The sequence below is a fragment of the Eleutherodactylus coqui genome, chromosome 7, assembly GCF_035609145.1.
Source record: "Eleutherodactylus coqui strain aEleCoq1 chromosome 7, aEleCoq1.hap1, whole genome shotgun sequence".
NCBI classification, from domain to species: domain Eukaryota; kingdom Metazoa; phylum Chordata; class Amphibia; order Anura; family Eleutherodactylidae; genus Eleutherodactylus; species Eleutherodactylus coqui.
Window position 1 is genome coordinate 59,155,991 of NC_089843.1, and position 15,833 is coordinate 59,171,823.

The 15,833-nt window shown below is 46.8% G+C and overlaps 1 protein-coding gene across 2 annotated transcripts in view; it reads right to left on the minus strand.

Annotated features, from left to right (window-relative positions):
• The window catches only part of SPATA18 (spermatogenesis associated 18), a 35,799-nt gene extending 22,669 nt beyond the window's left edge, over window positions 1-13,130 (minus strand). For both annotated transcript variants that reach the window (XM_066573090.1, XM_066573089.1), the window contains exons 1-3: window positions 12,928-13,130; window positions 2,473-2,578; window positions 701-807 (exon numbers count right to left, since the gene is read on the minus strand). In XM_066573090.1, coding sequence (XP_066429187.1) covers window positions 701-807; window positions 2,473-2,578; window positions 12,928-13,014 — 300 coding nt within the window. In that variant the 5' untranslated portion in view covers window positions 13,015-13,130. The remainder of the gene's footprint in view (window positions 1-700; window positions 808-2,472; window positions 2,579-12,927) is intronic.
• Window positions 13,131-15,833: the final 2,703 nt, after the last annotated feature.

Here is a 15,833-nt window from a genome sequence, read left to right on the forward strand (position 1 = left end):
GAGGATAAAAGGACTTCAAACAGTAAGATGATTCCAAATACACCAGATTTATTGAGAAATGTGCACTTTTTAATAATACACTAATATCTACTCCAGTTTCAGGGAGTGGTTTATCATCAGGGAACTTTTTTGATGCCACTTTTCCTGGCAGCTTTTTTCCCCTTCTCCATTTTAAAAGGTGACAAATTTATCAAATGTCACAAGATGTTGATAATTTTGTTGCCAGTTTAAATATGTCTAGAGATGTGGAGCGAGACTTTTTAAAGTCAAATGTCATAAATATCTGTCAATCCCGACCCAGCAGCAAGCCACACCGACTTTTCACTCCATTTTTTAAAAAACTGACATGCATGATACAAATGGCTCTGATTTCTGGTGCAAATCATTTAGAAATGTGTCTCACAGTAGATTAGACATTACTTTGGCGTAAACTATGCCAGAGAAATTGGCGCAAATATATTGATAAATGTGGGCTACAGTGTTATATGTCATTGTAAAACAAATCTACATATATTGCATTCTGTACTGTATCCATCTGTAGCAGACTACACTTTCCTATACAGAACAAAAGGCATGCCAAGACATACTGTACCAGCCCAACATATGCCAAAAGCAACACTTTCGGCATGTACTGAGGGCATTGGGCCATATGGATGTGTTCAGCTTACGGGCTAGGACCTTTTCTCTGAGAGTGATGTACCTGAAGAAGAGAAAAGCTGCTGTCTGCACAGGTGGAGTTGGAGAAGCAGGTACCAAGCCAAGGCAGAAAGCGGCTCTTAAGTGTTTCAACTCCTGCATACTGGCCTCCTGTAAGAGGAAAGAAGAAAACTTGTTTAGAACAGATTTACATCGAAAACTGATGATAGAGAATGTAACAGATGAGTGTTGTAAGAGCAACGGTGGCCATGCACATTACATATAGATCAGCCGAACCCATCAATTTCAGTGGGACAGCCCAATCCTATGATGTGTATGGTGGCCTTCCAACTCTTCCCTAAGGGCAGATCTCAGGGGAGATAATGGGAGAGGAATTAGATTTCAACTGCCTATGGGGTTCTTCACACGACCGTATTTGCGCACACAAAATCTACACGTGCTAAACAGAGATGGATTTCAATTGGTTCATGCTTATGAAAGTGTAGGACCTGCGCTATCTTTCTGTGTTTTGCACAGCAACTGTCCCATAGAAGGACTTATTCACACGTCCGTATATTGGTCGGGTTTTCACGCCTGGCCGATATACGGTGTCCCTTTCTGCAGGGGGAGGAGGCGGGTTGGGCCGGTAGCAGTGCACTGAGCTCCAGCCCCCTCACCACTTTTTACAATGGGAGGGGCAGGGCTAAGTTCCACCCCATCCCGCCCCCTTCCATTGCAAATAGTGGCGAGGGGCAGAGAGGGGGTGGGAGCTCAGTGCACTGCTCCCGTCCCGCCTCTTCCCCTTGCAGGAAGGGACACCGTATATTGGCCGGGCGTGAAAACCCGGCCGATATACGGACGTGTGACTAAGCCCGAAGTCTGTGAGAGGTGCGTAAATAAGCAAGAGGAAGGGTGTGACACTGCGGGTGAAAAGAACACATCTAGAACTCATTAGGCCTAAATAGCCGGGTGTGTCACGCGCACATCTGAACTGGCACGCTGCACGCAAAAAGTACAGCAATCTGCGCTAACATGTGCGCAAATCTAACTCATTCATGTGCAAATACACTGCGGCGAGCGATTTGGCGCATACGCTGGTGTAACTCTGCCCTTACATTTCCTCCTTCTGTAAATAACTTTGCATGTTGTGCTGCGTACACAGGAAACAAGTTCAACAGTCGTCATCAGAGGAGGGCAGGATTACCATGAAAAGTCAGGTGTGTATAGACAGAGCGATTATGGTTCGAACGAATGAAAGTGAACGATAGTTCAGTCTAAACACGAGCCAACAACTGAACGACGAATGAGAATTGTTTGCTTCTCATTCGTCGCTCAGTTTCGGCAGCACTAACAATCATTGGTGGCTCGTTCACCCGTCGTTCCATTTAAACACTTCTTGTTCAGTGTTTCATATTGGGAACGATTCTCGTTTAACGAGTCAACGATTAATCTACCTGTCTAAACAGGCTGCACGGGCGAGAATCATGCAGTGAGAAATCAGTATTAGAAAGCTGGAGGCCAATAACAGCGAATCACATCAATGCAAATAGGTAATAGGGCCAGAGCAGTTCCTCTCCCCGCTCCCCGTTCACAGAGCATGCTCACAACACTCTCCCATAGAAGTCAATAGGTAACTTTTTTTTTAATTTTCAGGTTCCTGTTTTAGCAACTCAGGCAAGACAGCTGCCCCCCAAAAACTGTCAGGGTGTGAACCAACACCCAAAGGAGGGACTCCTTGTGCTGCGGTACCCTATACGTATATAGTACATTGTCTGTAACTGTTATGAGTGTTTGCTCGCCTACATATATATGTGTTTGCTTGCTTTATCTTCTTACCTTCTCTTGACGTGAAATTGAGGATCGTAAACAGCTGTCCCTGGATTTTCGAATTCAACTCAAGAAGTTCACAGCAAATGTTCAGATTCTGATCACAAGAATTAATCTGTGAAAGCAAAATATAATGATGTAGCCGACTTGAAACCAATAAAGTAATAACTGAGCAGTTCAATAACAAGAACCTACTAAGTGCTGCCTAATTACCCATCCTCCAAGGGTACCCATTAAAAAAAAAAAATACTAAAAAAAAAAACAAGAAAAGTAAATAAGTGCCATCATAGGGCACACTGGCGAGAGTGATATGGGGCTGTGATTCACGGTCCGATATCGCCCTTTTAAAAACCCCTGGAGGCGCGGTGCTTTCACATGGAAACCCCCTCACAGCCCTGCAGGGGTCCCCTTCATCCTCGCCGTAGCTGTCACAGCCGCGGCAGGAGATTACGATGTTCTCCCATTGTTTTCAATGTGGCTGGCGCTGCATCAAAACAATACATCACCTGACAGGCGCTGTCTGCTACGCCGCACTTCTACTCGCAGCTCCGCGGCACTTGCTTGTAGTTTTTCCCCAGCGCTTCAAAAGCCCTGCCTCCAGGAAGCCATGGCTCTGACTGAACCAATCACAGCCATCGCGCTTCCTGAAGACTTCAAATGAGTGCCGGGGACCTGCGGAGGAGAAGTGCGGCGGAGCGAACAATGCCTGCGAGGTGCTGTATTGTGGTTTTTAATTTTTTTTTTATGCAGATGGGGCTTAATTTAGGGGCAAACAGTTGGACTTCCTACTGTAAAAGTTGCATTGCACCGCACGAAAACCGCGTTTTCGTGCGATGCAACAGAAAGGAAGGCTCCACTGGGAAAAATGGGCTACAATACACCGCAAATTGTGGCATTTCGTATTACGATTATGTTTTTTCACGCAATGTAGCCGCCTACAAAACAGCACTAATGTGAAGGAACCCACTGGAAAGCATAGGCTTCACAGACATGCGATTTGTAGTGCTGTCGCATAACGAGAACAAATCACACAATTTTGTCGCAGCGCACAAAAATCGCAGAAGCGCAAACTTGCGATTTTTGTGCAATGCGATTTTAACATTAGAAAGTCCCATTGACATTTGCAGTTAAAAAAAACGCAACGATATCGCAGCGTTAAAAAAACGCTAGTGGGTAGAAGCCTTCAGGCCTCTTACTTTGATCCGTGTTTTACAGACCGTAGTACAGCGCTAATGTAAATCTATGTCGGTCTTCCCGTGGCCGTATTTTCAGCATGACTTATTTTTCCCCGTTTTTGCCTCCGTATTATTATTATTTTCTATTAGGGAAATACGGATCAGTAAATGACAGTAAATGCAGGCAGATATTGATGGCATTGTAATGTCATCTGTAACACGGATGCGTATTAAGGACGTGTACAATGCGCTCGTCTGTGTCACATGAACGTATTTGTGCAGCATTTTGCACATGCAATACAAAGCATGCTCAAAAATACGCAGCATGCTCCACTTTCCTGCACATTTGCACCCGAAATTAGCACATATTGAACTATATAACTTAATTGCCCATTCCAGTGTAGGGGAGTGTGGTTATACGTTTTTTTGTGTGTGCGTGTAAACGTATAATTTGCGCATGCAACGAGTACAGTAAAATATGCACTTGTGCATGCAGGTACACAACGCCCATTGTGCAAATATGTGGCGCAAATGAGCGCGTAAATGCGCTTACACCGGCTAGAGCACAGTTTTAGTGAGGATGCGGAGATTCAGGAAATCAAATTCTCCAAAGCTACTGGCCCTCAAAATGCCTCCAGTGAGGAGCAGAATTGTTGCCTTCTAACATTGGTGGAGTGCAGATGCAGCAATCTTTAACATGACCGACACATCATGATAGCTCGATTTACAGCGTTGCAGTACATTGCGGTTTTTCCCCACTGTTTGGCTGGCTTCCCACAGGCGAACCAAATTCTGCAAGCGGGAGGCCTGCTGAGGAATCCGACTGTGAGCCGAGCTGACGACCCTACCTGTACCCGTGTCTTCTTGCATTGTGGATGACTGCGGCGGCTCGCCGTCGGCCATGTGCGGTACAGTTTTCAATGTTTGTATTTCCAGTGTCCTCGCTTAGCGATAACGTGGGGACCCATGGCTCATATGTAATGTTAATTGCGTATTGGCTGCAGGTCGGACGGCATCCATTGACTTGAATAGAGGCCGTCTGCATGGAGTCCACAGCAAAATAAAGCATGCTGTGATTATTACCTCCGCTTGCAGAATACGCAATTTGTATCCACGAGTGTGACCGAAAAGTGAATTTACATGCTTTGCAAAGGCCGCGTTTTGCATTTTGGCTTCGTGGATTCTGCAATTGGAATCCACCCAGGTGAAGCCAGCCTAGTCTGTTAAAATTTTTGCAAAATAGCTACAAATGTCCCGATGCCCACCCCACTCACCTACAGCTGCCGTCATCCACACTCTGTGCACTGCACCCACCCAAGTGTCTGCCCATAGGACTCACTCGCACTCCCGAGCCTCTTCTTAAGGCGCACTAAACCAGTCCACCTCCAGTCCTGTCCCTGCACCATCTGTATAAGGCATCTGCCTCCTAACAATCAGTCTCATTCTGTGTGTTGCAGAAATATTCTGGGCAACTGTGCAGAAACCTATCGGACCCCATTATAGTCAATGGGGTCCATTTGGTGTTGTTCGGTTCCATCATAAGATGGAATCCCCTGTCCAAATGTGAATGCAGCCCAATTCAGATGTCCAATATCTAATGTTACATTTAGCTCACATAAGATCAAATAGCGCTCAGTGTAGCAATATATGCAATAATCGAAGACCTATGAGATGGGCAAATAGATTTTCCGATCCCTATTGACTCACAAGTCTATGACGAGGTGTTACTCCTTTAAACATTGCGGAATACAGTACAATTTCAGCCATTACAATGTGAAATACTTTTCTTATCTATGTTTACATTTCTGCTTAGTTTGTGGTCTCTACTAAGGTGGCCTGCCAATGCATTACATGGCAACCATTTTGAAATGCCTTGACAGGTCATTAATATTAAGCGGTAGAAACTTGATTCTATCTCTGTTTACGGTAACTGGACAATAATCAGAGCAAAAGCAAGCGGCTGCAAGTCTATTCATGTCAGCAAGCAGAAAAAAGAAAGTAAACACAGGCTTAGTTTACTAGATATGCTACATCCTTATAGTAAGAAACGTGAGAACTTAACTGTGAAGCCAGCCAACACCTACTTCTCCCGGCTCCACCATAAGCATACACATGGCAAGGCATGAAAGTATATGAAAAGAGGTCTAAGTGGCTGCCAGGCTAGCCTGGCAAGGGCTTGTCTCCCACAAAAATGAAGGATTGGACATGTTGAAATCCAATATGTCCAATCATTCTTACCCCTAACATTCGCTGTTGAACGGAGGATCATATGATCGTTCGGCCTTCATATATCTTGAACTGGCCTGTGTGAAGGCCAAACACAGAAATATCCATCTTGTTCATCGGTGCTCATTGTAGAGCTTAGATCAAGCCATGTAAAAGGTTATTTCGAGAGCAGAAAACCCCTTTAAACAATACACACCGTATCTCATGATCTACATCCTTCATATGAACACCAAGCAAAAAGATGGCCATGCAACAGCTAAGAATGACTACAGCACAAACAGAAAAGTAACAGAATTAATAAGGTTGTTTCCAGCCTATTAGTAATTCAGTATCCTACCAAAAGTATTTGGACAACCCTATCAGTAGAATGGATTGCGTCTTATTAACATGCCACGTGTCCTACATCATGCTACATACAATGCAGACCCAGGGAGGTGTCAACCATAGTTTGTGACGGGAACTGCATGCTAGAAGATTCACAGGTTATTCTTCTGCACACAAGCCGTCCATCATTAAAGGGGTTTTCCAGGGAGAATACAACTGATGCCCTATCCTCAGGATAGTGTTACGATCGTGTGGGTAAACTAAGAACGGGGCCTACACTATCGTGACCACGAGAGAAATGCACGCACAGTGGTGCACACAGGTTTCAGGCAAATTTACCCTGAACTACCGGGAGGATGACATGGCCCTTACCTGAGCAGGAACATCGCCCCATAAGGGCGGTCTTCGGATCTGGGCCCTAGCTGCTCCTAGAAACCACTCATCAGAACAGGACAAACAAACATGCCACAGGCAGGGACAGAACAACAGGACACACAGAGCCAGAATACACAGCATACAGCAACCAAAATGCAACCACTAGTAACAGATGAAAGCTGAATATAAATACCAGGTATTAGTTGACATTTTGTACAAAACATGGAAGCCAGCGGGCCACTTCACAGCTCCTGGCTATACCGCTAGTCCCTACACTAACCAGGAGTCTAGCAGAACAAACGGACACAAAACTGACAGAAAATAAACATACAAACCGACATAAACCAGCAAGACACCAAACACACAGCAAGCTGCAACGGACAAGGATTCATGACTGCTCACCCTGAACACCAAACACACAGCAAGCTGTAACGGACATGGATACATGACTGCTCGCTCTGGACACCAGACAGAGACTGACAGGAGCAAAGACCCAGGGGATTGGCTAGAAGGAAGTCACCACATCCAGTCAGCTGAATCATTCACCACCTGTGTAGCTGTGCTGCTAGAAACAACAGTACTACAGGTCTCAGCAGCACACATAACAGATAGGTCATCAATAGTTGATTGGCTGGGGTCCGTCGCACAGGATCCCGATCAATCAGCTCAGTGGGCGCATGCTGTTAGTGCCGCAAATGCACAGAGGTCGGAGCAGAAGTCTTTGTGCCGACCTCTGTATAGTGGTCGGCACTTGTAACTGCAGGCACGGCTCTCGTTGAAATTAACGTGAGCCGTGCCTGCAGTTACAAGCACCGGCTACTACACAAAGGTTGGTGCTGGGACGTCCGCTGCTTCAGCTCCTACCTATGTGTATTTACGGCGCTGACAGCATGTGACCGCTCAGCTGATTGATCGGGATCCCATGCGACGGACCCCAGACGATCAACTATTGATGACCTATCCTGAGGTCATCGTATTCTCACTGAAAACCCCTTTAAGCTCAATGCATCAGCCCGGCATTGGACAGTTACTCCATTCTGCTACTCCATCTTCAAATCAGATTGATGTTCCTGGGTGTATAGGACGCCTTTTGGCTGAGTGTGTTGTGCTAACAGTTAAAGGGGTATTCCCATCTCAGGAATCCTATTTCAATTTATTTGCAATAGCAAAATAATGCACTCACACATAAGATGTCTATTTCCAAAGTGCTCCGTTCTCCAGACATTGCAGATATTGATTCCTCTGTCCTTCTTCTTGTTTACTCCTCATTGCCAGGGAAACAGACCACCTCTTTTATAAAAAGAAATAGCAGCACAATGGTAGCTGGTAGCTAGTGCACATCGACTCCTGAGATCCCGGCCAACAGATTTATTACCATACGAGAGGTGATCTGTCTCCCTGGCAACGAGCAGTAAACAACCAGAGGGCAGAGGAATCAATAGCTGCAATATCTGAAGAACAGAGCATTTTGGAAATAAACATCTTATGGGTAACTGCATTGTTATGTGATTTCATGGCCTCAGTCTGTTGGTTGTAGTGGCAAGAACCATGAACACGGTACCTTAATATTCTGTACAATAATGTGCTGCCAACAATGTGGTAATACTCTGGGAATGGTCGGCCATACTTACAACAAGATCCACAAATCCAGCGCTGTTTTATGTTGGTTTGAGGATATGGATGTCCAAAGATTGGACCTGCTGCACAGAGTCCGACCTGAACCATACTGACATCTCTGGGACGAAATGTAACGTTGGGTCAGGAAATTTAAACGGCATCTAAAATGTTTAGAGAACTTGCCGGACATTTGCAGGATGAATGAAGGGAAATACCAGCTAAAGTGTATCGGATGTTAGTAGGAAGCATGTTTTAGAGAGTATCCAATGTCATTAGGACCAAAGGAGCCCTGCTAAGTATTAACACATAGAAATAAATACTTATGATTCTTGCTCAGGTGTCCAATTACTTTTGGTAGGATAGTGTAAATCAAAACTGTCTTGTCAAAAATAACACACTCTCAAGCCATGAAAACCATGGCCATTTCTGGAGTTTGCGTGTTACAAATAACTTACTCCAGGTCCACTCTATAGGGTGAGAATGCTCTGATCCCCATGAACAGTGCAGGGTGGTAAGGGGAAGCTGTCTGCAGAAGCCTGCGAGCAACCCACTAGATACCAGGTATGAAATGTTATCCCTTCTCTGCAGTATACCACCAGGGGATGCAAATACCCTGGTTCCCTAAAAATAAGACATAGCATGATTTTCCAAAATTTTTGAGTATGCAAAATGATTTTTCAGGCTTTTGGGGGATGCTTGAAATATAAGCCCTACTCCAAAATTAAGGCCTGCTAACAGTTAATTAAAAAAGTCAATTTAAATAGTGTCCAGGCAGCTATACATGTAAAAAAGTTAAACCTTTTTGAACAAAAATTAATATAAGACACTGTCTTATTTTCAGGGAAACACAGTATTAGCCCCTTTACTGCCCTAGACAATAATGCATACTGATACATTAACCCTTCCAGTGTCCTAGGCCACCATGGATGCTGCCATTAACCCCTTCACTGCCTAGATTACCAGGAATGTTGGCACATACCCCTTCGATACCTTTGAAAGGCATTTCTGCACTTCATTCATCAAGTACTCCCAACAGGTCATGTTTTCAGGATTTGCTTAAGGGTGCATTCAGACAACTGTATATCGGCCGGGTATTCACGCTGTCCGATATACGACGTCTCTCTCTGCAGGGGGAGGAGGCTGGAAGAGCCGGGAGCAGTGCTCTGAGCTCCCACCCCCTCTCTGCCTCCTCTCAACCCCCTCTCCACCCCTCTGCACTATTTGCAATGAGAGGAGGTGGGGTGGGGGCGGGGCTAAATTCTGGGAATTAGCCCCGCCCTGGTCCCACCTCTCCTCATTGTAAATAGTGCAGGGGAGTGAAGAGGAGGCAGGAGCTCAGAGCACTGCTCCCGGTTCTTCCAGCCTCCTCCCCCTGCTGAGATAGACGGTCGTCTGAATGCGCCCTAATACTGCACGGATTATACAACTGTCAGTGCACACCAATGTAAAAGTATTCCCATAATATGTGCTAATTAAGCAGAGTCCGCTGTGCGTATTATTTCTAAGGCCACCCTCACTCAGGCGTATTTCATAATAGGTCTGTATTATGTACTTGTTCACATGGTGCAATTTTATTGTAAAATGTGGCGCAATTTTTGCACCCTAATGCGCCACGAGATCCATGCCATTTTACCAGTCTATTAAATTCTGTTGAAATCTGTGCTGTATGATCCACCTGTAGTGGCCTGGCTTGGTATTACATACATAGTTCCCATTGAAGTGAACTATAATGAGTTCTGAGCTGTGTGCTTCCTGCAGAAACCATACCCGGTCGGTCAGTAGCGCACCGGCCCATCACCAGGAATGGTGGACTACTATTGTCAGGATAGGCCAATAAATCAGCGCTTTCAGGTAATTTATTTATTAACCTGGGTCCTCATTTTACTGACCTCGGAAGGAAGGATGGGAGGCTGAGTCAACCTTGAGCCGGCTACCTGAACCTTCAGGTCGTGAGTGAGAGCTTAGGACTGCATTTCTGCTGCCTTAACACTCTGCGCTAACTGGATAATCCCTTTAACCCTATCAGGATACTGTGGCATAACCTCAAGAAGGCTGTGCATACAAGGCATCCCAGAAATACTGATGAACTGAAACATAATTTACATGGAGGAATGTTCCAAAATTTTTCATCAACGTTGCAGCTACAGGAAACATTTGGTGAAAGTTATTGGTGGTAAAAATTTCCCATATCCAGATATTCATTACATGTGATATGCCCAGAACAGATGGATGTATTAGAGATGAGCGAGCACGCTCGGATAAGGCAGAGAGAAATCTCTCACTCTCCCCCACACACTCCCCCCCGAGCCTGAATGCAGTTACTCAAGAAAAGCTATGCTCGCTTGAGTAACTGCCTTATCCGAGCGTGCTCGCTCATCTCTAGTAACAATACCTTTTTAATCCTCAGGGCCACCAATTGCTCACAATCTGCTTTTGCGCAATTCCTGTGCAGCATTTTAAAAAGTTCCGGACGGTCCAATAGGCTAGTTTCACAATCCCAGCTCTTTTGGCCTTTCTCCATTCTCTGCACTCTCAAGCACACCCCAAAGGTAATATAAAGCTCCTTCATTGCACACACAGGAACGTACTGTATTGTGTTTCTGGGCTGGATCGGCCCCTTCATCAGGCAGAACACCACTGACACTACTAATGAGCTACCTCACTTAAATACACCAGTGCACTGTCCGGCAATTACAATGCAGTGAGTGTGCCATGCGGAGAAAGTGCCATGCAGCTCACTGCATTGTAGGTGGTGACCACTGCACAGGTGTATACATTTAGGGAGTGTCATTGGAAATCTGCCTGATGGAGGGGCTGGTCCGGCCAAGAAACGTTGCAGTGTGTTCATGTGTGTGCAATAAAGGAGTGTTATATATCTATTCTATCCTGTGAAGTGCGCCCATATTAGTTCCTGTTTCCTCTGGAGGAAGTGTGGACTCGGCAGACTGTCTCAAGGATGGGAGACCAAAGTGAAGGAGCTAGCAGCAGTCAGGATCTGACAAACAGTGTTTATGTGCTGTATGAGGGATGGATAGAAAATAGATATGAGAGAGGTTGTTATATATTACAATTAGTAGTACCGCCTGCAGTACTATACAGTAGGGTGCAGTAATCTGGTGTATAGGTGACTACAGGTCAGTATAGTGGGTACATGCCCCCCTGCATTGTTCGGCACAGGGCATAGAGCCACTAGTAGATAGATAGATAGATAGATAGATAGATAGATAGATAGATAGATAGATAGATAGATAGATAGATAGATAGATAGATAGATAGATAGATAGATAGATAGATAGATAGATAGATAGATAGATAGATAGATAGATAGATAGATAGATAGATAGATAGATAGATAGATAGATAGATAGATAGATAGATGATACTATATGTTACATATAGTAGTACTGCCTGCAGTACTGTGCAGTAGGGTGTAGTAATCTGGTGTATAGGTGACTACAGGTCAGTATAGTGGGCACATGCCCCCCTGCATTGTTCGGCACTGGGCACAGAGCCACTTGTAGGTAGATAGATAATATTATATATTACATTTACCATAGTAGTACCGCCTGCAGTACTGTGCAGGGTGCAGTAATCTGGTGAATAGGTGATTACAGGTTAGTATAGTGGGCACATCCACCCCTCTGTATTGTGTGACACCGGGCACAGAGCCACTTGTAGGTAGATAGATAGATGATATTATATATTACATTTGGTAGTACCGCCTGCAGTACTGTGCAGTAATCTGGTGTATATGTGCCTACTACTAGTATAGCTCAGCGGTGACTGCAGGTCAGTATAGTAGGCACACCCCACCACCATTATGTGCCACTGGGCACAGAGCCACTTTTAGATAGATAGATGATATTCTATAGTACTTTTAGTAGTACCGCCTGCAGTACTGTACAGTACTGTGCAGTAATCTGGTGTATAGGTGACTACTACTAGTAGAGCAGTGACTACAGGTCAGTATAGTGCCCCCCCCCCCCCCCCCCCCCTGCCTCCCCCTCTGAATTGTGTGGCACCGGCACAGAGCCACTAGTAGATAGATAGATAGATAGATGATACTATATGTTACATATAGTAGTACCACCTGCAGTACTGTGCGGTAGGGTGCGGTAGGGTGCAGTAATCTGGTGTATAGGTGACTACAGGTCAGTATAGTGGGCACATCCCCACCTGCATTGTGTGGCACAGGGCACAGAGCCACTTGTACGTAGATAGATAATATTATATATTACATTTAGTAGTACCGCCTGCAGTACTGTGCAGGGTGCAGCAATCTGGTGTATCGGTGACTACAGGTCAGTATAGTGGGTACATGCCCCCCTGCATTGTTCGGCACCGGGCACAGAGCCACTTGTAGATAGATAGATGGTATTATATATTACATATAGTAGTACCACCTGCAGTAATCTGGTGTATAGGTGCCTACTACTAGTAGAGCAGTGACTACAGGGCAGTATAGTGCCCTTCCCCTGCATCGTGTGGCACCGGGCACAGAGCCACCAGTGGTGACGGCAGGGCTCCTGGCAGCAGTTTCTGCCTTGATTCCGCTTCCAGTCTCCATGACAACGAGCGTCCTTGGTTACGGCTTGCAGCAGTCACGGCCGGGCTGTGTACACACATAACCCCGTGATATAACTGCAGTAATCCCATTACATGGCAGCCAGCACTGATCACATAGCCGGGTGTGAGTGGGGTGCCCGTACCTACCTCACCCCACACACTACAATGGCCGGGCACTCACATGGTAGTCCTTGTACCAGTCCTCCAGCTTGTCCTGCAGCAGCCGGCACGTCTCGCTGTTGCTGAGCCTCCTCAGGGTGTCTGCCATGGCTGCCCGGTAGATGATGTGGCTGCGGCGAGCTGCGGCTTATATACTGAGGGGCGAGTCCTGCGGTGTTGTCTGCCGGGTGTTAGGGACGCCGCTGTATCGGCCCGCGGGCTGGTTAGTTGTAGCAACGGCTTTACTGCCGCCTCCCCCTCCTCCCAGCCCTGCCGTGCGCCGCCTCCTCCTCCTCCCGTGTAGTGGGGACTGCAGGTCAGAGGTGACCCGAGGGCCGATCAAAGCACAGATAGTCCAGCCATGTCTGCTTTGGTAGCTGGAGGCCTGTGTGAGCTGTGGCTTTATGTTAGCCATGAGTCAATACTAAATTATATGCATCATCTACAGCTGGGGGCCCAACTCATCCTCACTGAGGGCCACATCAGGCTATGGCCAGCTGCACACCAACGGGTCGGATCCTGTGCCCAGCGGGTGACCCCGCGTACCTGTCCGGATTGTTCTTAATCTGTACCGACACACCAGCGCACATGCGTAGTACAGATTTTGCCGGGCCATCACTAGGCGATGACGTGGGTCCCGCAACCTTTCCGCAATGATGATTGCAGAAGGGCCGTGTGTCGGACGGCCGGGGAAAGCCGCCCGTACAGAATCCGCACAAAAATAGAGCATGCTGCAATATTTACTCCACAAGCGCAAAATCGCAATTGATGCAGGAAAAAAAAACGCTTTCCTATAGCATGCAATGGGCGGTATTTGCTGCGGAATCCAGAAGCCGGCGCCCGCTCTGGATTCTGCAATGCAAATCTACCTGTGTGCAGGTGGCCTTATGGTTGGCTTCTAGTATTATAGTCCTCCATACTGGCCCCAGTAGTAATAGTGACCCTCATAGTGGCTCCAGTAGTTATAGTTCCTCCATCGTGACCCCAGAAATAGGGACTCCCATAGTGACCACAGTAGTAATAGTGACCCACAGGGGCGTAAATATAGGAGATGCAGTTGCACCCGGCCCAGGAGCCTTAGGGGGCCCATAAGGCCTCTCTCCTCCATATAGGGAGCCTAGCTTTATGCATAAACTATTAGACTGGGTTCACACAGGGCGGATTTACCGCGGAAATTCCGTCCGGAATTTCGCCGTGGCGAATCCGCCTGCGGCCGCTAATCCCGGGATTAGCCAGCCATGGGGATGAGATTTCTCAGAAATCTCGTCCACACCAGACAGTGAATCCGTTGCTGCAAAGCCGGCCTCAGCATGTTCATCTTTTTTGTTATTCTGCTGCGGCCGCGCTCTCCTCTATGGGAGTGACGGCCGCAATGAAAAGCCCGCGGCCAGGCCACTTCAAAATCCGTGGCTAAGTGCCGCGGGTTTTGAAGCGGCGCTTTCCCGGCAGAAATCTCGCAGTTTTTCGCTTTTTCCAAACCGTGAGATTTCCGCCGGGATTCCTGCGTGTGAGAACCCGCAGAATTTCCGCCCGTGCCCGCCTGCATAGGATTGCATTGCAAAACGCAATCCTAGGCAGACAGCCGTGATTTGTCCGCGTGAAAACACACATGGAAAACAAATCGCGGCATGCTCTATTGCTGCGCAGGTCTCGCAGAGGCCCGCACAGAAATGTCACTGGTGACAAGCTGGCTCCTCTCTGCACATGCGCCGGCAGCCGGCACACAGCGCAATGAGGAGACGCCGGGAGCGGGTGAGCGGCAGGCTTCTGCAGGGGCACGGGTTTGCATCCCGCTGCGAGAATCCAACCCGGCCATCTGCAGGCGGCCTCTGGTGACCCAAGTAATAATAGGGACCCCCAAGAGTGGCTCTAGTAGTAATGTTGACTTCCATAGTGACCCCAGTAGTAATAGTGACCCTCCTATAGTTGCCCCAGTAGTAAATGTCCTCTAGATTAGTGGCAGCAGTAGTAATAGTGACCCCAGTAATAATAGTGACCTACATAGTGGCCCCAGTAGTAGCAGTGAACTCACTGTCATCCCATTAGTAATAATGAACTCCCACTCGTCCCCCAGTGGCCACAGTAGTACATGTCCCCAAGATTGGTGGCTACAGTAGCAATAGTGCCCTCCATACCAGCTCCAGTAGTAAAGGTGTCCCCTAGTTTGGTACTAGTGGAAGCAGATTGGTGGCCACAGTAGTAATAGTGGCCCCAGTAATAATAGTGATCCCATTGTGGCCCCGGTAGTAATAGCATCCTTCATATTGGCTCCAGTAGTAATAGTGACCTCCATGGTGGCTGCCATAGTGATAGTAATCCCTATAGTGGCCCCAGTAATAATAGTGACCCCCATAGTGGCCCCAGTAGTAATAGTAACCCTCATAGTGGCCCCAGTAGTAATAGGGACCTCCATACTGACCGCAGTAATAAGAGACCCCCCCGATAGTTGCCCTAGCAATAATAGGGTCCCCCATAGTGGTCCCAGTAGTAATAGTGACCTCCATAGTGGCCCCAGTAATAACAGTGACCCCCATAGTGGCCCCAGTAATAATAGTGACCCCTATAGTGGCCCCAGTAATCACAGTGACCCCCATAGTGGCCCCAGTAATAATAATGACCCCCATAATGGCCCTAGTAATAATAGTGACCCCCATAGTGGCACCAGTAGTAATAAGTGACAAAAATGCGCAATTGATGTCACTTTTTTTGTTTTCACTAACAACATGCATAACAAGCGCAACACATACGCATCCACCATGTGTTCACTGCGGTTTTACACTCTCGTAGACTTCGGAATAAAATAGAACAGTGACATATATAAGTATATATATATATATATAGACTAGCTGATATACCCGGCTTCGCCCGAGTTAATTTGGTACTGGTGTTTATCTGGTGTTCACACGGAAAATCCTATGAAGTCGTGGT